General features: G+C 41.0%; 1 protein-coding gene and 1 long non-coding RNA gene across 2 annotated transcripts in view; both read left to right on the forward strand.

The window, feature by feature from the left end:
• The window catches only part of LOC130028780 (C-type lectin domain family 2 member D11-like), a 251,271-nt gene extending 232,297 nt beyond the window's left edge, over positions 1 to 18,974 (forward strand). Inside the window, exons 2-3 of the mRNA XM_056119628.1 lie at positions 17,591 to 17,697; positions 18,839 to 18,974. Of these exons, the coding sequence (XP_055975603.1) occupies positions 17,591 to 17,697; positions 18,839 to 18,974 (243 nt within the window). The remainder of the gene's footprint in view (positions 1 to 17,590; positions 17,698 to 18,838) is intronic.
• On the forward strand, positions 6,694 to 14,030 carry LOC130025131 (uncharacterized). The gene is made up of 4 exons (XR_008792645.1): positions 6,694 to 6,792; positions 8,140 to 8,172; positions 9,260 to 9,461; positions 13,942 to 14,030. It is a non-coding gene; the product is annotated as an uncharacterized LOC130025131 (long non-coding RNA).
• Positions 18,975 to 21,794: the final 2,820 nt, after the last annotated feature.

Genomic DNA, 21,794 nt, shown 5'->3' on the forward strand with positions numbered 1-21,794 from the left:
GCAATAGATGGTTAGTTTTTAATTTGATTTTAAATGCCACAGTTTTCAAGGTTGTTTATAATGCTGTTTCCAGCATTCAGTGTTTCAACATCAATCCCACTACCAATGGGACCCTCCCTCCATCATTATCCCCAGTTTTCCACCTAAAGCTTGAGGGCTGGAGCGATAGCACAGCAGGTAGGGTGTTCGCCTTACACGCGGCCAACATGGCCGACCCGACTTCGATTCCTCCGCCCCTCTCGGAGAGCCCGGCAAGCTACCGAGAGTATTCGATATGCCAGACACAGTAACAACAAAGTCTCCAATGGAGACGTTACTGGGCCCGCTCGAGCAAATCGATGATCAATAGGAGGGCCTTTACTTCCACCTAAACCCCTAGTCTGATCCCTTACAGGCATAAAATAGTTTGGTTTTTACATTTCTTGTTATAAAAAATGGCCAAATTAAATGATAAAAAATATTTCAGTAAAAGAAAATTTGTGAAAATTGATATATCTCACAATGGATTCATTCACATAATCACTTAACTTCCCGTTAGTCATCGATTTGCTCGAGCGGGCGCCAGTAACATCTCCATTTGTCCCTGTCGCGTGCTAGTGTAGCCCAATGACATCGGTTCTCTCTGGGAACATGAAGAGCCTCAAACTGATAGTTTATGATCTTGATGAAGAAGTCTGACCATCTGGTAGGTGGGCGGCCACGCGGTATTTTGACATCCTGTGGAATCCAGTCGGTAACAGCTCTAGTCCTGTGGTCGTCTTTAAATCTCATTACGTGACCAGCCCATCTGATTTTTGACACCTTGGCAAATGAGACAGAGTCCCTGATTCTTGATCGTCCACGGATGTCGGAACTCCGGATTCTTTCTCTCATTTGAGTGAAACGTGATATTCCAAGCATAGCTCTTTCTATTATTCTTTGGGAGACCTGAATAGCGTTCTCATCTTGTTTGCTTAGGGCCCAGGTGTCTGAGGCATATTTCAATGCAGGAATAACAGTAAAATCAAAGAGATGTGACCAGAGCCGGAGGTTCTTCGTCCTCTTAGCTATTTCTTTGACGTTGTTGAAGGTGTTCCAAGCCACTCTCTTCCTCCTGCACAGCTCGGATGCCAGGTCATTTGTCATGTTGACTTCTCGACCTAGGTACACATACCTGTTGCATTTGGAGATGGTCATTCCATTGAGACCGAATGGGGCATCAGGAACAAGGCTGTTTCTCATAAACATTGTCTTTGTAAGATTCAGCTGTAGTCCTACCTTTCCACACTCACGGTCAAAGTCGGCCAGCATTTGTGCCGCTTGGCTGATGTTTGGTGTTATTAAAACAATGTCATCAGCAAAGTGGAGGTGGTGTAGTGCCAACCATCAATCTTCACTCCCATTCCTTCCCATTCCAGTCGTCACATGATGTTCTTGAGGGTGGCACTGAAGAGTTTCGGTGAAATGGTATCACCCTGCCGCACCCCTCTCTTGACATCAATGATTACTTCTTTGTAGAATGGTGAGATCCTGGTAGTGAATCCGCAATACAGCTCACGGAGGATCCTGATGTATTGGGCTTGAATGCCCTGATTGGCTAGGGCTTCAATGACCGCTTCCGTCTCAACAGAATCAAAGGCCTTCTTTAAATCAATGAACGTTAAACAGAGCGACATCTTGAACGCCCGAGATACCTCAATGAGATTGGTTATTATGTGGATATGGTCGATGGTGCTGAATCCTTTGCGGAACCCGGCTTGCTCGCATGGTTGTCCTTCATCTAGTGTTCTGCCAATCCTATTTAGGATGACTCGAGTGAACAACTTGTAGATGACAGACAATAGGCAGATTGGCGATAGTTGCCAATGTCATGGATGTCTCCCTTCTTGAACAGTAGTACGGTCCTGCTGGTTTTCCATTGGGAGGGAACCTTGCATTCAGACATGTAGCGTGTGAAGAGCCGAGCCAGTGTATTGATGGGTACTGACGGCAGGTTCTTCAGGTGTTCAGGTCTGACCTTGTCTGGGCCGGGTGCTGTTCGTTTCTTTACCGATGAAATGGCGTGTTGGATTTCAGAAGGGAGAATGTTGGGAACGACATATCCATCCTGTGGAATTTGGTATGTTGGCAAGTGGACATGGCTATCGAAGAGATTTGAGTAGAAGTCATGGATAATCTTCTCCATTGCCGTTCTGGAGGATGTGATGGATCCATCAGGACGTCGGCGGGCAGTCATCTTGGTCTTATAGTTGGCGAAGGACAGGCGGGCGTTACGAATACTTTTCCTGGCTTCTGCGGCATCTACCAGTACTTCTGCTCTTCTCTCTTTGAGGTCTTCCTTGATCGCATCTCTGCACTGCTTTGCGAGAGCTCGGACGTTAGCTTGCGGTTGCCTGAGGCATGCACCAAACCACGCTGGCGAATTAGCTCAAGAGTTTTCGAAGACAGGAGTTTTTTTGTGACTATCTCTCTCTTGGTGTTCCTCGCACATTCATGGAGGTGCTGAACCAGTCGATTGTATTCCTCATCAATGTTGTCAACAATGGCATCTTCTCATGTTGCCGCAATAGTGCCAAAGAGCTCCCAGTTGGTGGTCGTTCTGGGAGTTCTCTTTTTAAACTTTGCAGCCCTTTCTCCCCGCTCTGTGAAGTAGAATTTTGCATGAAGGAGATGGTGGTCTGATCCCGTTCGCAATTTTGGGACAACAGCGACAACAGCGACATTGGTCAGGCAAAACCGTCGATTGAATAGATTCATTAGTCATTAACAAATGACCCTCCATGTTTTGTTGACCTCAGTAGGGGTTAGAATCAATTAAAAAATTGCAAAAGAAAAAGCTGTCTGATGGATCAATCTTCAGGGAAAATACATTATTGCTTAATATGCAACAATAATGAAATACTATGAGCATACGATTGCTCATAAAATGACACAGACATATTTTGCACAATGTTTACTGGCATCTTAATAATTCCTTTCCTCTTTACCCTGCACATGAAACAAGATACTGTATTAACTGTCTACTATTACTCACCATCATAAATCATTATTTACCAGATGGAAGTGAATATCTCTTTTGGGTAGGCTTCATTTTCTTGGAGGCAAGTAGAAATCCATCTAGATGTACTTAGGAATTTATCTGAAACCTTTATACTTACTATTACTGACAGTGCAATGTCTCTTGTTAACCTACATAAATATTTAGACTCACTAGCTGAAATAGTCTTGGCTAACAGATGACCTCATACTTGATCTTAGAGAACAAGGAGAGACTTGTTTAACTACTAACTCCTCACGCTGTCCCAATATAAACAGTTCCATATACACAGTTGCTCGTAGTTGGAAACCAATGTCAATAAGGTTAATTAATAAGACAGATGGTTGCAATGAATCCTGGATCAACAATACCACTCTTGACAGATGGAGAGAGCTGGTTCTCAAACTAACATCCTGAATACCCGCTGGGGCTAATCCAAACTAGAAAATATTTGAAATTGAGTTTCTCCCTTTTGATAGTGGGGATCATAATATATCAAATTTTCTGACTGGATCTAGCCTCATATTTGCTGGAAATAAAGCATGAAACACCATTAAATATCTTAGAAAATAGCTTCCCCTTCTGCAGGATTCCCCACAGAAAGTTACAAGTTCTTTCTCTCACCATGTAAACTTCTTCTACTCCAAATTCCCATGCTGACCCTCTCCAGCAAGAAACAGCCTGACTGAATTTCACATCCCAATTTCCATAGAAATGGAAGGAGATATTGACAGTTGGGAGCTGTAATTGAGCAAGCATTAGAGACTTTGTCCTCATACACACAAATGAAATGCAAAATTTTTGTTTGCATTTTTGGCTGTGCCTTGCAGTGCCCAGGGCTTACTCCTGGCTCTGCACTCAGGAATCTCTCCTGGCTGTACTTGGAGAACCATATGGGATGTCATGGATTGAACCTGGGTTGGCCATGTTTACCTGAGTGGGAAAGTGGCCTGATCACTGAGTGGACATGGTGAGAGCCCAAACATTTGTGAACATATACAGCACTATTTACATGAGGTGGCCGCCCACCTACAAGATGGTCAGACTTCTTCGTCAAGACCTTGAATGAGTTTTGGGGCTCATTTGAGGCTCTTCGTGTTCCTAGAAAGAGCAGACGCCACTGGGCTACACTAGCACGCAATAGGGAAGTATGGAGACGTTACTGGTGCCTGCTCGAGCAAATCGAATGGATGTAAAGTGAACAAGTGAAGAGAAACCAATTTTTGCCTTTTGATACAACTTGGGTGGAGCTGGAACAGGTCTTGTTAAGCAAAATAGTCAGAGGTAGAAGACAAACACCAGGTCATCTTATTCATATGCAACAGCTATAGAAACAAATGGAAGTGATAGACAGTACATAAAGACAATAACCCTTTGAACTTTTAATTTAGAATGGGATGGTATCCCAGGACCCCAGAGAAGAGGAAGAGAAGGACTAAAAGTGACATTGTCTATGTGGAAAGTCCGGGGAATTCTGGTGGTGCCAGAGAGGAGATAATTTTGCGCATGACAAATGTAATTTAAATACCATGGCGCCTCAACTAAAAATAAAACACAAATTATTGTCTTTCAAAATGTCATCTGCTTTGCATTGTCACCATCTGTTAAAACATTTTTTCCAGAGGTTAAAAGAATCCACCAATATCCCCTGCACCCCATTCCCCAAACCCACTGATCTGAGACCAATTTCTGTAGTTCCTGTATTGATGATATATACTAAATACGAATGCTATGCCTACTAGACAAATATCATTGTAAGGAGATCTTCCAAGCCCTGAGATCCCATTGTCCAAAGAAAACACAAGAAAATCTCATAAAAGTAGGCTGAACCCCATAGAGTAAGTCCCTGTCCACCTTATGAGACCAGGGCAATCTGTAAGCCAGGGATCCTTCAGCTGAACACCTCCTCCACTATTTTTATGGAAATGGATAAAGTCTCTGACCCAATTTCCTGGTCCAGTTCCAGCCACACCTCCCTAACCCTATCTCTACCTCCACCCAAACCCTCCTCTCAGTTTCCCTTTATGGGCAGTGAAGTGTTTCTGAGAGCAACTGGAAAGTGAAAGATGTGCAATCCTAGTTAGAGGGTTTCCGTTTTCTGTTCTGAGCAGAGCAAAAGCAGGGCACAGTTGCAAAATGCTGTGGTGTCTGCAGGCTGCCTGGAAGGTGTTGGCAGGGGAATACCTGAGGGTCCTGCAGTGCTGAGACCTGCTGTCTGAATTCCTCTTGTTCATCTAGTAATTGTGGAAGAGGAGCAAGGCTCAACCTCCAACAGCATGTTAGTGATATCTTATAGAAGGTTTTAATGGCCTCTGCCAAAATAGAACAATCTTCACACTCTTTCCTCTATGGATAGCATTTTCAGTGGTTATTCATAACAGACAATACAAAATATATTATCTCGGTTCTACTTTGGGACAGAGATTGGGGTTAGATATGGGAACATCCAAAATATGGTGTTGGGAAGGTGTAATGGTGGTGGGATTGGTGTATGGATATTAAATGAAATCAAATATCGTGAACTACCTTATAAAATAAAAAAGTTTTTTTAAAAAAACAAAAAAAAATAATGATGATAACACACCTACCTTTTAATTAGATAATGATGCCAGAGTCCATCATCCATGGGTCAGGCAGAAAAGTCTGTCTGAGCTCTCCTGTAGCATCCCAGAATTCAGCTGCACACACTCCTGCAGAAACCCAGGTAACTGCTAACCTTTTTATTTGAGTTTGCAGATTATTTGTGGTAGGGGTCTGAACAAAAACCTGTTCTGGGTGGGTAAAAAAGCTCTGGGTGCTGAAAATATCAGCTCAGGAGCCAATTTGATATAAACAGACATTAGTCCTAAGTAGAGTTGATGGTATGTAGACTGCTGCCTAATGCTCTGAAAAGAAGATCTGTGAATAGCCTCAGGAGACAGAAGGAGATTAAGTTTGCTGGAGAAGACTGACCTAGAGCTGAGAGTGACTTGGAGGTTGGATCACTCACTCACTAGCCCAGAATCAGCAGTTCTCATGATGACCCACCCAGTCTGATATGGCAGCTCTCTGCTGCCTGGGTACTGGCTTCCCTGCTCATGTCTCAAGAAGTCAATAAGGCCAATGCAGGTTAAGCTGCAACAAGGCCCAGGAATACCTCCCTTTCCCCTGTATCCCATGGAAACAAAAACTTACCCAGGTTCAATCTGAAAGAAAGTGTCATTGAGACTGCATAGGCGGAGTGTAGGAGAAGAAAGGGCAACTTTTTCTTTTTGGGTCATACCCAGCGATGCACAGGGGTTGCTCCTGGTTCTGCATTCAGGAATTACCCCTGGCAGTGCTCAAGGAACCATATGGGACACTGGGAATCAAACCCAGATTACCCACTGTGCTATCACTCCAGCAACAAAAGGGTACTTTTAAAAATATATCCCAGCGCAGATCCTAATGGCTAGATGCAAACTAGTAAAACAGGATGGGGCCATTCGTAGGTGGGGCCACTACAGGGTAGGTTTCTTAAGCTGTCAGTAAGCCTCTGAGATAAGAGAGGAACAGTGAAGTGGAGAGGCAGCCCTTCAGGCTGCGAGAAAGAAGCAGGCTTCCTTAACTGTGATGTTCCACTTTCTAGGAGAAATTGGGGATCACGGTTAAGAGAAGCCAGCTTAAAGAGAGAGAAAGAGAGAGAGAGAGAGAGAGAGAGAGAGAGAGAGAGAGAGAGAGAGAGAGAGAGAGAGAAGCCAGCTGGACATTTCCTCTGCCTTAAGAACTGCCCAGTGGAACTTGACAACTTCTGAAAGGTACGTGGATGCCTGTTTTTTTCTGATAGGGCTTTAGAAATAGGCTGTTTCTGTTTTAATTTTCTTGAAACCCAAGAAACAGGTAAAAAGAGACCCTGAGGCTGGCACACCTACTGCTCTTGTGCTGTGTGTATTATATCCCAGAGTCCCCAAATGCTGCAGGAGTGGTGACGGCAGGTCTCTGTGCTGGTCCATGGTTCCCAGGTTCTTCAGTATTTTCTTTTTTCTTTTTGGGTCACACCAACCGATGCTCAGGGGTTACTCCTGGCTCTGCACTCTGGAATTATGCCTGGCAGTGCTTGGGGGACAATATGGCATGTTGGGGATCGAACCCAGGATGGTGGCATGCAAGGCAAATGTCCTAACCACTGTACTATCATTCCAGCCCTCTTCAATATTTTCAAGAATAAAAATATTGAGTAATAGAATGCTCAGACTCAGAATTAGAAAGCAGGAACATTTATTGGAAAGTAGAAGATAGAGGGAAAGTAATCCCCCATTGGGGGGAGGGGGAGGATCTTAGTATAGGACTAAGTTAACTGTGGCTCTTTCATGTAGGGAGTTGTCTGTGTTACAGAGATTGCAGGAAAGTTAAAGATAAGGGTTTTTGTGAAGGCCCTTTTTAATGAGAATTGGGCTCTCTGCATTTCTTATCAATGGACAAGAATGCAGAGAGGATGCAAGGATCCAGAAGTTCTTTACCTGTCCTTTGCCTTGGGTTTTTGCCCATCATCTGAGCCTCCAGGTGAGCCCAAGCTCTGGGCATAATTTTACGTTTTACAATTGTTAACTCCCTGTTTATCAGAAAAAGGCCAGGAATTTGCAGGAAGTCAAAAATGTAGGATGGGGCAGTCAAAATGGGACTGCTCACAGAAACTGACCAGGGTAAACTGAGGCTTCCTCTCTCATTAGAAAGGGATGACTTCCTCTGGGTAGTTTTCATTCTTTTAGGTTGTGTCGCAGTTTCTCCTGAAGCCCATAATGTCACCTTCAGCTTTAGCTACCTAGTGACATGGAATATTGGAGAAGGCCTGTACTGGGCATTTTCCAGGAGGCTGATCTCAGGAGTGTCTGTTTGTCACTGAGCTGCAACTTCACAACTCTTAGAATTCCCTTGGCTTCTCCCTTTTTAGCTATATACAAAACTCGAGGGACAGGGAATAGGGCCCTTGTATGTTCCCCACCTGCTCACCAAGGATCACTGCCCCCTGCACTGCAAAATGCCCGAGATCTTTGAAAGGACTTTTAAACACATTTTTAAATGTGTGTGTGTGTGTGTGTGTGTGTGTGTTATCTTTAGTTGATTCAGACTGGAAAGTAATTATTGTCTCTTTTGTACTCTGACAGGGGAAAGTAAACTGTGAAGTTGGTCTTTTTAAGGTAAAAGCACTTTACATTTTAAATCTATAAAATGTTCATCAGTTTTATTTTTTTTCAACCTGCCTACTTAATCTGCCTACTTCCCTCTCTCTTCTGGGTCTAATATATTCAGGAAAGGCTGGGAACATATTAATGATCTAACTTTATTCTAATTTCCAGGGAGTGTTTAAATGGAAATCCAGCTTAAAGGAAAATACTCTTTTAGGTCCAAAATTACAGTACAGTGGTTTGGGAATTTACCTTGCAGGTGGCTGACTCTGGTTCAATCCCTGGCATCCCATATGGTCTCCTGAGCACTACCCTAATCCTTGAATGAAGAGCCAGGAGTAACCCCTGAGTATTGCCAGTGTGACCCATAAACCAAAACTAAAAGAGAGAGAGAGAGAGAGAGAAAGAGAAAGAGAGGGAGAGGAAGAATGAGGAAGAGATAGAGAAAAGTTGGAAGGAAAGAGACAGAGAGAGGGAGGGAGATGAAAAGGAGAGAGGAAATGAGAGAGGGAGAGAGAGAGGGAGAGAGGAAAAAGAGAGAGAGAGGGAGGTAGGGATAAAGGGAGGGAGGGAGGGAGAGATGGAGGGAGAGGAGAGAGAGGGAGAGAGAGGGAAGGAGAGAGAGGGAGAGAATGAGAATGAGAATAGACGATTTCATTTTTCTAAAAATGCCTTGCCTTGCATGAGGCTGAGCTGCTCTACCCGTGTTCTATTTCTCTGCCCCTCTCAGAGAACCTGGCAAGCTACCCATGATGTATTCGATATGCCAAGAACAGTAACAACAAGTCTCACAATGGAGACATTACTGGGCCAGCTCAGGCAAATCAATGAACAATGGGAGGACACTGCAGTGCTACAGTTCTTGGGCAGTAGAAAGTGAAATTTAACTTTACTTCAGGGACTTAATTTGACCTCCAGACTCAGCCGATGAACAGGCTGCTGCACTCTTGCCAGTTTTTCTCCCTGTTTATAAAGAATTTGCTGCAACCCTCAGGGGGTTACCCTGTTCTTCCCAGATTTAGTCATTTTCCTTCAAGATAGTTGGAATTTCAGTCTCCAGATCTCATTTTAGCAAGTCTCTTCATTTTCTTTAAAACAGATGCCTGTACAGGGGTTACAGCCTAGTTAGATAAAGAACCTGACATTCAACCTCTTCATTCAAGTTCCTGCCCCGAAGAATACAGTTGCTGTCAACAAAGAGGAGACAATGGTGGTGGAGGATTCACCTAAAGAAATACAGAAACATAGTGTCTTCCTGGAATATCATAACTGCTTGCCTTTCAGTGGAAAGGAACAATTTGGTAATATAAAGTTATTGCAAAGAGCAAAAGAGTGGGGTGGGGATGGGGTCCCAGGGTGCTTTCCTGACTCAAGAAAACTGCCTTTTAGAAGTGTTACCATTACAGAGGCAGAGCTTTTGAGAGCATGGGATAGAAACAGGACAGGTGTGCATTTATTTATCAATATTTGAGGTCTTACCTATGTGTCCTAAAGTAATTCTGTGGCAGGGGAAATAAACAGTAAATCCCATTGCAGTCTGACAAGGGAGGCTAGCCCTTTGCCTTTATATTGTAAATCCCCCTTTCCCAGACAGCAGGCAACTTGCATACTGGAAAGTCACAGTTAACCAGCAGTTCTTTTTCATCCTAGAGGGACAGCAAATTTCAATACCGTATATTTCATAATCACAATCATGATTACGATCATCATGTTGTTCATCGATTGCCTTGAGCAGGCACCAGTAACGTCTCCTTCTTCCTATCCCTGAGATTTTAAAAGTCATATTCAATGCTCTTTCAGGGTTAGGAGAATGAAACCCATCATTGTTACTGGTATTTGGCATATTGAGTACGACATGGGAAGTTTGCCAGACTCTGCTGTGCGGGCAGGTACTTTCGGTAGCCTGCCAGGTTCTCCAAAGTAAGAACGAGATAGTAAGATGTCGCGTGGCTGAAAATGCAACCTGGGTTTTATAGTCTCTGAATCTTGGCCGTTGATGGGACCAAACTGGTGCCAGCGGCAACTGGTGGGTGTGACGCCTACCTACTGGAAGATGGTGGATCTCGGTGGAGAAGGCCCAATACCCATCCGAGCAGGCTTGGAGATCTCAGCCCCGGGACCCACATGCCTGGGTTCCTCTGCCAGTTCCTTCATGCATGAGGCTTGTCCAGACATCTGGAGAGTGTCTCAGCATGGCTGTGGCTGATTCTCAAGATCTTTGGCTGCTGGGGTGTGGGGGAGAGGGAAACTCAACACCCCTCCCTCCAAGAGGCCCTGGTGAGGACAGCCAGGCACGGGGGCATATATTTTATATGTGAACTAATAAATTTGCTTGTCAAAACTGGTTCTTTGGGGGCCTAAATATTTTCTAAGTTATTAATAGAGAGTGGAAGGCAGAGGGTTGGTATTTTGAAATTTAAGAATGTTAGACTGAACCTAAGCATTAACAAATAATTTAGCATTTAAAACTTTTTATGGTATCACCGACCAAATTGAGAACCTTACACATATAAGGCAAACACTCTAATTTTGAGCTATATTCCCCTTACCTTTTTAGGGTTAGAGTGAATTGACTCTAACCCTAAAAAAGATGTGGGGTGCGAGGGATACTGGGATCTGTGGTAGTGGAAAATGGGCACTAGTGGAGGGATGGGTATTTGATCATTGTATAATTGAAACCCAAGCACAAAATTTTGTAAGTCTAAAAAAAAAATAATCAGGCAAAGGAAACCCACAAAAAAAAAAAGAAAAAAAGATGTAGAACAGAATGATGTGTGCTTGTTTTTAGTCTTAAAGGATGGGTAACTTTTACTGAAATTCTAACTGTTGAAAACCACCTTTCTTTCTTTCTTTCTTTCTTTCTTTCTTTCTTTCTTTCTTTCTTTTTCTCTCTACTCCCCCTGAACTTTACTTTTTCTTTGTGAAGATACACTATTGTATTCCCATAAAATAGGGTTTGTATTTAGTAACAAATTAATTAAAATGCTAATATTTGTCAACTAAGATAAGGCTTCACTAACTAAAGCTATTTGACCAATCAGGATGTCATACTTATTAAGCTAAACTGACTGGTAAGAATGTTTCACATGAGAAAAACAAATTTTGAACTGCTTTTGGGTTATGAAACTAACATTTATATTAGGAAAACATCTGGTTAGTTTCTTTGTTCATTTGAGAGATCGTGACTGATGCCATATTCCCAACTAGAAATTCAATGGTTATGGTGTCAGAGTGCAATATAGGTGGCATATGACTTTGAAGAGGATTGGGAGAGGATAGTTCAGGTGGGAGAAGAGAAAAAAGAGAGGGATGGAGCATGATGCTGGGGAGGACATTAGATTCAGGGAAATAAAGGTAAAAAGAAAGGGAGGTTTGGGGAGACTGCTAAGAGTGGCAAATAGATTTTTGGTGAATTGAAGGGAAATTTACTTCTTACCCATGTCCCAGTCAAAAATTATGGAATACACTGATTTTTTAGGACATATTTTTTTTTGTTTTCTGTTTTGTTTTGTCTTATTAGTGAAACACCATGAGGTACAGTTGTAGACTTACAAGTTGTTGTGCTTGGCTTTCATTTATACAGTGATCGAGTACCCATTCCACCACCAGTGCCCATTCTCCACCCCCACCAATCCCAGTATCCCTCCCACCTCCCACCTCGCATCCCACCCTGCCTCTGTGGCAGGGCACTCCCTTTTGTTCTATCTCTTCTTCTGGGTGCTGTGGTCTGCAGAAGAGACATTGGGTGGCAATCACATTCGAGGACATATTTTTTTGATGCAGGACCAGAAAGAATGAGAGATAAGATTTTTGTCTAAAGACATCTCCTAAAATGTCGCTGAGAATGGTTTTAGACCATCAGTCCTACGTTTCTTCTTCCCTTACTAGAACTTATGTCAAAACTCTGTGATCCTGGAAGATCCATGGGAAATGCAGTAGTTGAAGGAAAGTGAGCAGGAACTTTATTGATTTTAATTTCAGTACACTGACTTGGAATCATGAGGAGAAGAGCACATAAGGGGGTCCTATGTGTTTTATTCCAGCAGTAAGCTGCTTTTTACTGATTTTCAAAATGAGCTATTAAAGGCAGATATGCCCAGTATCAATGCTTTAATGTTTTTTGAAACATGGGGGTAACCCAGAGTTTAGGGATCTACAGGGAACAGAGAAGCTGATTGTTGACCTTGGTCAGGCCAAAGTCCAATGAGAAACTAGCAGTTGTGACCATGAGTTAATTCTTCCTTTTGCTTGGTGCTGGGTGGCATTTTCTTTTTCCCCACCAGGATTTAAACTGTTGCCAGAATTTAGTGCTAAAAAAATAAAGGTGTTACCCCAAGAATAGTAAAGATAAAGACAAGGATATTTAGTCCACAGCTTGGAGGCCTCACATGTTGGGGGAAAGGGCAGCTCAGATCGAGAAGGAAACATCAAGTAAAGGGTGTTTGGAAGACCCTCTCAGTTTGGGAGATGCATGCCGAATGTAGACTATAGATTGAACATGATGGCCACTCAATGCCTCTATTGCAAACTACAACACCCAAAAGGAAAGAGAACAAAAATGGATTCCCTGACACAGAGGCGGTGTGGGGTTTGGGGGGGGGGGGATGTGTTGGAGTGGTAGGAGGAATACTAGGATCATTGGTGGTGGAGAATGGGCACTGGTGGAGGGATGGGTACTCAACCATTATATGAATGAAATGTAAGCATGAAAGTTTGTAAGTATATAACTGTACCTCACGGTGATTTACTAATAAAATTATATATGTGTATATATATAAATAAACCTAAAATAAAAGAATAAAAGTGTTATGTTTCTATGCAGGTTTTTGAGTAAAGTTAAGCTTTATTTCTCCTGTATAAATACCAAACAGCACTGTTCTTGATATCAAAATATGATACCATGCTAAGATTAGCACATGATAAATTTGTATTTACTGCACCAAACTGCAAAGCTGCCTTTGCAAGGTGGCTGTACCATCTTATATTTTCAACATCAGTGATTGAGATTTCAATTCTCCACTTGGTTGTGTTATTTTGTTTTAATATAAACTCTCAATAGGCAGAGAGAGGTAACTCAGATTTTTATTAGCATTTCTTTAATTCAGGCTATCTTGAATACATTTTTATGTGCTAATTTGTCATCTACACATCTTCTTCAATTTTATATTAAGAGATGCAAATTCGATGATTCGAAACCCACTTTCAACTTATGTATTACTCTTATTTTGAGTTTTCAGGATTTAATATAGCTAGATATAGGTTCTCCCCACATCTTTACCAACAGTTTGATTCTTCTCCAGACCAGCAGCTCTAAACCATGTGAGGTGACACCTGCTTGTGTCATTTGATCAGAATCTTGCTGTTAATGAATGACAGGAGCATTTTCATGCACCTGTTGGCCATCTGCATGTCTTTGAGACTGTGGGGAGCTAATTCCCTGACCTGACACAGAGGAGGAATATGCCTCACTGCTGATCCTCACACCAGACCTTTCTACCTTTCTACCTTTTCTACCTTTCTACCTTTTGCTATTTCTTTCCATCTTCCTGACCTCCTTTGCCTATAGCTGTAGGATTTCTTATGGCTGGAGATTCTATTCTATTTCTTTTATTTCAGACCCTCTTTGACCCATGATAATAGCTATGGGTCATGACCTTTAGTGAAAGGGATTGGCAATAGGGAAATTGTGGTACAGCCGATTTAGGAAGTATATTTTTGTGATAAAATTGTTTTTCTCATAAAGCTTTCAGAAAAATGAGATTATGATATTTTACTTTAAAGGTACACATAACCAAGAAAAATATAGAACAACTCGAAGTTGTGAAACTCTTCACAGACATGCTTTCTGCCTCATCAGTACTTTGGCCATAGTTATATCTGTGGTTATACTTTCTGTTAATTTGACAGGTATTTACTTGCTTTACAAACTATAATTTTCTCCATATATTGTTATGATCATACATAAATATCCCTTCGAGTCCTATTTTATGCCAGAAACTGTGCAAAGTGTGTGGGGCATATTGGCAAATGGAACATAAAAATTCCTTCTTCCAATATTCCAGAAGGAAGTATAGCTGTCATTATAAATTAAAGTACAGGGTAGGGAAACAAGCTGCAATGCACATAGGAGTGACACATACTTTTCAGTAGGAATCTCTCCCTTTCAGCAAACTTTTGAAGGAGATGAAGGTAGCGTACTGATGCTTGGGGAAAACTACTCAGGCACAGAAAACAATAGAGCAAAATTCCCAAAGAAGGAATATCCCTAGTGCTTTGAATAAGAGCAGGAGATTGCTGGGTTAGGACAAATTGAGACCAAGTAAGAATCATGGGATGGATCCAGCAGGCCTTGGTAGTGACATCAAGACTTTGGGTTAAACTTTGATTAGAGCAGGGAAGGTCATGAAAGGAGAGTTGTAAAGAAGAATGTCATGGCTCCAAAACTTGTATTGGAAAATGATCATTTTTGCTACTGAGAAATAATTGTTAGAAGAGAAGGGGAGAATCAAGGAGAACTACTCGGGTGATCTTGTAGAAATCTAGGTGAGGGATGGTGATAACTTAGACCTGATGAGCGCAGTGCGGGGTGTGGTAGGGTAGTGGGTTCTGGATACTTTGAATGTTGGAGTCACAGTATTTTATAACAGATTGCCTATGAAGATTTGCAAAAAGAGACCCCTAGTAACTCTAAGTATTTTCTGCTGAACCATGGCAAGAAATGATAAGAGAAAGCTTTATCAAGGTTTATCAAGCTTACCCTTACAAGCTTATCCTGATAAGAGAAAGCTTTATCAAGGGGTTTTTATCTTTGGATCTGTTTCTTGCACAGAGAATGTTGAAAAGTACAATACCATATGCCTTGCAAAAAATTCTTTGTATGTGGAATTGGTCAGAAATAAATGACTTTTTGGCATTAATAAATAATTATTTCATCTATTCTGATTTTTTTATTTCTAATCAGGTCTTTTTCCAACCACTCATAATGTGACCCAGACATTTTTTTATTTCTTATTTTGGCTGGGGTGAGGAGCAAGGGAAGAGGAGATGCAAGCTGGGGATTCAAGTGAGGGTCTCATATAAACAAGGCATGTTCTGAGCCTATCTTAAAGAATTTGTTAAATCTAATAACAACTAACAATTTTTACTGAAGTTTAATTTGTTGCTAATTATATAGTTCCTAGAATTATAGTCCTTAGAATATTTGTAAATGTCAATTAAAAATGGTCTTGTGATACTGTTCTTTTTAAGTTTCTCTATTTAGAGTCTGAATTCTCTTGATAACTACCACTGTTCATTTGAGATAACACAAGCACAAAATGTCCATAATTTTATATTTCTACTTGAGTTTTATCACAGTGTAATATGTAAAATCCCCAATCCCAGGTCTACCAATGTGTTTTTATTATTCAGCATAATTTAAAGTATAAGTGATTCTGCCTAATAATTTAGCGGGGTGTATTTTGTTTGGGGGTGACACACCTGGTTATGGCGAGGGCTTACACCTGACTCTTTGCACATGGGTATCTCTTGGTTGAGCTTGTAGACTTTATGAGCTTCCAGAGATCAAGTCCTGGTTGTGTATGTAAAGTCAGAACCCTACCCACTATACTATTGCTCTAGGGCTCTTGCTTCATTCTTTTTTAAAGAAACAGTGATACTGATCTCGACACACATGTGCTCTCAGCTCTCTAATCTAAGCTCTCTAGGGTTAAAGATTGAGAAAAATGTAAAAGATTATTTTTCTTTAAATGTGGGGAAATTAAAATCATCATTGGTGCTAAATATATTTTGATACTATTATTTTTTCTTTCACTGGTCCTACAGAACAATGTTATTTTAGCATCTAAAGGAGAGCAAGAAATTCAGAAAGAATGTGAAATGAGAATAGTTGATTCTTCCTACACCTTACTCTGAAATATTATTTCAGAATATTTAAGAAGAGCCAACAATGTTTTATTCATTTTTTTAAAAGCACATATAAAATAAAAAGGTAAAAATGTAGAAAGCCCTGAATTGTATTTTTGTTAACAGAATAATATTTGGGTTGTTATTTTTGTCCAGAGAAAGCTTTTATAGCTCCTGAGTATGCACCATAGTAAAATTCAGGATATGAGAGATGTGAAGAGGAAGAGGAGCTAATATTAAGGGAAATATAAATCTATATGATATACTAGGAATATCATATACTTACTCTTTGCAGAAATTAGCATTATCTATAAGAAGTACCATGGACTTGGTGCTTTATAAATTTATTATCCCTAAATCATTAATATCAATGTACACCTTGTAAAATGAGATGCATAGATATCCCCGACCAGGGAATAGTTGACTATTGTACTTAAGATAAAACTTTCTGATGAGTTAGAAAATTACAATTACCAGTCTATAATGTTAGCAGTAACCTTCGGATGATAAGTGAGAAAATAGATTAAAATAATAAGAAAATATATTTATTATGTTTTCTGTGATTATCCAAATTTTAGTAAGAAAGGAAAGAGCAGTCTCGGCAGAAATACAAGTCTCAAAACTGCATGAGCATCCCGCATGCCCACCAATGTGGATTGGATTTGGAAACAAGTGCTTTTATTTTTCTGAAGAAACAGGGAACTGGACATTCAGCCAGACTTTCTGTGACTTACTGGAAGCTCATCTTGTGCAGATTGACACCTCAGATGAATTGGTAAATATTGTTCCGAGGCACCAGGCAGACAGTACAAGTGTGAAAACACATGCCTGTCATATTCAGGGCCCTGAGTTCAGCTGCCAGCACCACATGCCAAACACCCCAGGGTACGCATGTCACCCTGCTTGCCCTAGCACTGCTGGTGCACACTGGACTGAGCTTTGCAGGAAGTGGCCCCGTCCAATTTCTCCCAATGCTCCAGCATATAATACAAATTTTTAAAAGCATATCATCTGTTGAAAAGGGAGCTTCACGCAGAGGGTGGGGGGCTGCACCGGGCTAATGCTGAAAGATAACGATGTCCTCAATTCAATCTGGAGCACAGGGCACAGACAAGCTTCTGACATATGTTGAATTCTCTGCCTAGAACCCAGTGAGACATGTCAGATACGTTCTCTCATGTGATCCTCATAGTCGACCTAGAAGCTTAGATGAACTGTTCCCTGTGTAGAGAATTATTGTATTCACATAATTTTTCATTCAAATTATGGGAGTTACAGTGTTCACAATATACTAAAACAATAGGCACAAAGAGACTTTGCCACTAACATTGGGAGAAATGATTCTTTTAAACAAAGAGGTTTGGGAGCAGAGACAGAGAATAATGATTCAGGATAAGAAAAGGGTAGAGAATAACTTTTTCAATTATACCCTGCTGTGATCCCCAGTAGAAGACTGCAGGAAATACCGACTCAGGAGTGGTAAATGAGAAAGATGCATTTTTTCACTTTTTGTTCTTTATAATAGAAATTTCTGAAAAGATACAAAGGCCCTTACGACCACTGGATAGGCCTTAGCAGAGAATCGCCAAGTCACTCTTGGAAATGGACAAATAATACTGGAGGCAACACTGTGTATGTATTGAGACTTTTTTCCTTTTGCTATGATGACTTAGGATGTTTATAAAACATAACTTTAATATAGAAAACCTATAGTACTGTAAAAGAAATAGAACTTCTTTCTATGCCTTTCCATTTACTAGCCAGTTCCTTGAAAACTCAATTCATTGTCATTTTAGATTAAATATTTAATATGATAATGCCATGTGTATGTTCTTATACTTTAATATCATGATTCAGATGTTTTTCTGATGAAATATTGGTTTAGAAGGCATAAAAAGCTGCTGGTATGCAGTGGAAAAGAGGTGGGGGAAGTATTCTAAAATCCTAGAAAATCACTGATAATTTGATCCCTATAAAACCTTCAAAAATCCATTTTCCAGTTGCTGCATCCATTCACAAAAGTAAGGAATAAAGGTTCAAAGAGAACCTGTGGAAATCTCTCTGGGAGATTTACCAGTAGAAACTGTAGCTCCCTGTGTTGTCGACAGTTCAATCAGGTCATTGGAGATGTATAAAATATAAAGGCCTGATCACTTTCATCAAAATAAAGCTCTTTAGCACATTGCTAATAACTATTTTTATCTTATACATTTATGAAGTAGTTAGTGAGAAGAATGAGAATGATTTTCACTGATGCAACATGACAAAATACATAAAGTGACTAGATCAACAATATAACTAGATTTGTATTGGGTGAATCATATAGTTGGTGGTGTTCAAACATGTGTCTTGAAAATGTCAAGAAAAACTAAATATAAAAATGTTGTTTATTACTAATAAGTCACATAAGTGATTTTTTTTTTACTTCGATAGCACAGTGGGTAAGGCGTTTGCCATGCACGTGGCTGACCTGGTCAGCCCTGTTTCGATTCCTCCGCCCCTCTTGGAGAGCCCAGCAAGCTACCGAGAGTATCTCGCCCGCACGGCAAAGCCTGGCAAGCTACCCGTGAAGTATTCGATCTGCCAAACACAGTAACAACAAGTCTCACAATGGAGACGTTACTGGGCCTGCATGAGCAAATCAATGAACAACTGGAGGACAGTGCTACAGAGCTTCTTCTATTGAAAAAAGTTGACTAGAGGTATTACAGATGACATGGAGGAATGAATGCAAGATGTTTAGTGTACAAATAATTGTTTTGTTTTGTTTTAGGTTTCAGGTCAAAGGAACTGGGGAATGTGCCTACTTGAATGACAATGGCCTGAGCAGTGCCAGGATTTACTCGGACAAAAAATGGATTTGCAGCAAACCCAATGTATCCATCTGTCAAATTGCTTCAAACTCATGAGTAGAAAAGCTGCATTGTGCTTGTTATCTACTGTTGGGTAACATTGCTTTGTCCTTCAAGAAGCTTAGGTTTTATCTGGTTACACCCATTAATCTGGTTATACCCATCAATCTGGTTACACCCACCACAGTTCTCCAGAGGCACTTCCACTTCCATTGTGTTTACATGTAAACATGTAAACAGTCTTCCCTATGCTCTCCTTCCCACCCAGTTAATCAGCTTTCCCCTTAATCAGACTTTGTTAATTTGTAAGATCAGTTTCCCAGAAATCTATGATTTTATATTTATGAGTGAAATATTGCCTTTCTCCTCTCCCTATGCCTTATGAATAGTTTACCTTAAAGTAATATCCTTTTTGTATAGATACAGGAAGACCGTTAACATTATGCTTTGTAATTTAGGATTTGATTGGCCTTGAATATTATTCACTCCCGGGCATCTTTCTCGACTTAAGCCTCAGTTGCCCTTAGTTCCTAACACCCCAAAAGCAGGGTCCCGACGAGGGACTGAATGGACCCAGGGCAAGCAGTGAGCTACTGGGGGCAGAGATAGAGAGACAGATGAGGAGAGAATCAGAATAAACTACGATTAATACCTACCAGCCTGGCCCTCATTCCTTCCTCTGCCTGACCATCGCCATCGACCTCTCCGGGGTGGGAGAAGGGTGAGACTACCGAATGCGGGTGGCGGGAGAGATAGAGCCACCGCCGCTGTGGGTGCCGAGCCCCCATTTTGCGTGAGTTTACACAATCTACAGTTGCTGAATGTTTTTCTCAAAGTGTTGACCTAAAAATGTGTAATATCAGTTGACAGCAAAGATGAAAACTGAGTCAGAGAGAATTGCAGGGAGCCTTTCCCCACCAAAAAGAAACAGAGATTTGTGACAAGTTGATTCTAAATTAAATAGACCTTTAGGTACAAATTAATACTTATAACTTGAACCCAGAGAAAGAAGTCAACATCAAGAACTCCACCTCTAGATTATACATAAAACTTTCCCTGCATAGACTGTTATTTTCCTTACAAACACTGGACAGAAAATGACTATTTGAAAAACCAGACATGGTGTTTCACTAATAAAAAAAAAATTTTTAAAAAAGAAATGTGAGGCTTTTATCTTTATAAAAAATATTTTATTTTTTATAAAATTTTTTTTGGCTTTTGCTGTTCATACCATAACTAAGTATTCATTGTTGTATTCAAGGTTATATATACCTGTTTTTTCTACTAAGAGTATTTTTTTATACCTTAACTTAATTTTTTAATTGGGTCGCCATGAGATACAAAGTTACAAAGTTGTTCATGATTAGGTTTTAGTCATACAATGTTCCAATAGATGTCTCTTTACCAGTGTACATTTCCCATCACCTACTAACCAGTTTCCCTCCTGCCTTCACCCCTCACCCCACATGCTCCTATGGTAGGCACTTCTCTCTCTCTGCCTCTCTTTTTTCTCCTCTCTCTTCTCTTTCTTCTCTCCTCTCTCTTCTCTCTCTCTCTCTCTCTCTTTTTGGATATTTTGAGTATTATGGTTTGCAATACAGATACTGAAAGGTTATCATGTATTTATCCCTTTTCATACTTTCAGCACTCAGTTCTTGTCCAGAGTGATCTTTTCCAACTATTAATATCATAGTAGTCCCTTTTTTATTCTAATTTACCTCCCCGCATACTTGTGGCATGCTTCCAAACGTGACCAGTCCTCCTGGCCCCTGTTTTGTTCTATCCTTAGATATTAGTCTCATACTACTTTCCTCTATTCTAAGAAATGCAAAGTTTAAGAAGAGCACTCCCAGAACGAACACCAACTGGGAGCTCTTTGGCTCTGTTGCGGCAATATGGGAAGATGCCGTCATTGACAACATTGATGAAGAATACAATCGACTGGTTCAGCACCTCCCTGATTGTGCGAGGAACACCAAGAGAGAGATAACCACAAAAAGTGCTTGTCTTCAAAAACTCTTGAGCTTATTCACCAACGTGGTTTGGTGCATGCCTCAGGCAACCGCAAGCGAACAGCAGAGCTCACAAAGCCGTGCAGAGAAGCAATCAAGGAAGACCTCAAAGACAGAAGAGCAGCCGTGCTGGTAGATGAGGCAGAAGCCAGGAATAGCATTTGTAATGCCTGCCTGTCCTTCACCAACTACAAGACCAAGATGACTACCCATCCGAAGTCCTGATGAATCTCTCACATCTTCCAGAAGGGCAGTGGAGAACATTATTTATGACTTCTACTCAGATCTCTTTAATAGCCACGTCCACTTGCCCACATACAAATTCCACAGGATGGATATGTCGTTCCCAACATTCTCCCTTCCGAAATCCGACACACCATCTCGTCAGTAAAGAAACAAAGAGCACCTGGCCCAGACAAGGTCAGACCTGAACACCTGAAGAACCTGCTGTCAGTACTCATCAATATGTTGGCTCGGCTCTTCACACGCTATCTGTCTGAATGCAAGGTTCCATCCCAATGAAAAACTAGCAGGACTGTACTGCTGTACAAGAAGGGATATATCCACGACATTGGCAACAATCGCCTGATTTGCCTGTTGTCTGTCATCGACAAGCTGTTCACTCGAATCATCCTGAATAAGTTTGGCAAAACTCTAGATGAAGAACAACCATGTAAGCAAGCCGGGTTCCGCAAAGGATTCAGCACCATCGACCATATCCACATGATAACCAAGCTCATTGAGGTTTCTCGGGAGTTCAAGATGCTGCTCTGTCTAACGTTCATTGATTTAAAGAAGGCCTTTGATTCTGTTGAGACAGAAGCAATCATCGAAGCCCTAGCTAATCAGGGCGTTCAAACTCAAT

Source organism: Sorex fumeus, unplaced genomic scaffold (assembly GCF_029834395.1).
Source record: "Sorex fumeus unplaced genomic scaffold, SorFum_2.1 ptg000003l, whole genome shotgun sequence".
Lineage (NCBI taxonomy): Eukaryota > Metazoa > Chordata > Mammalia > Eulipotyphla > Soricidae > Sorex > Sorex fumeus.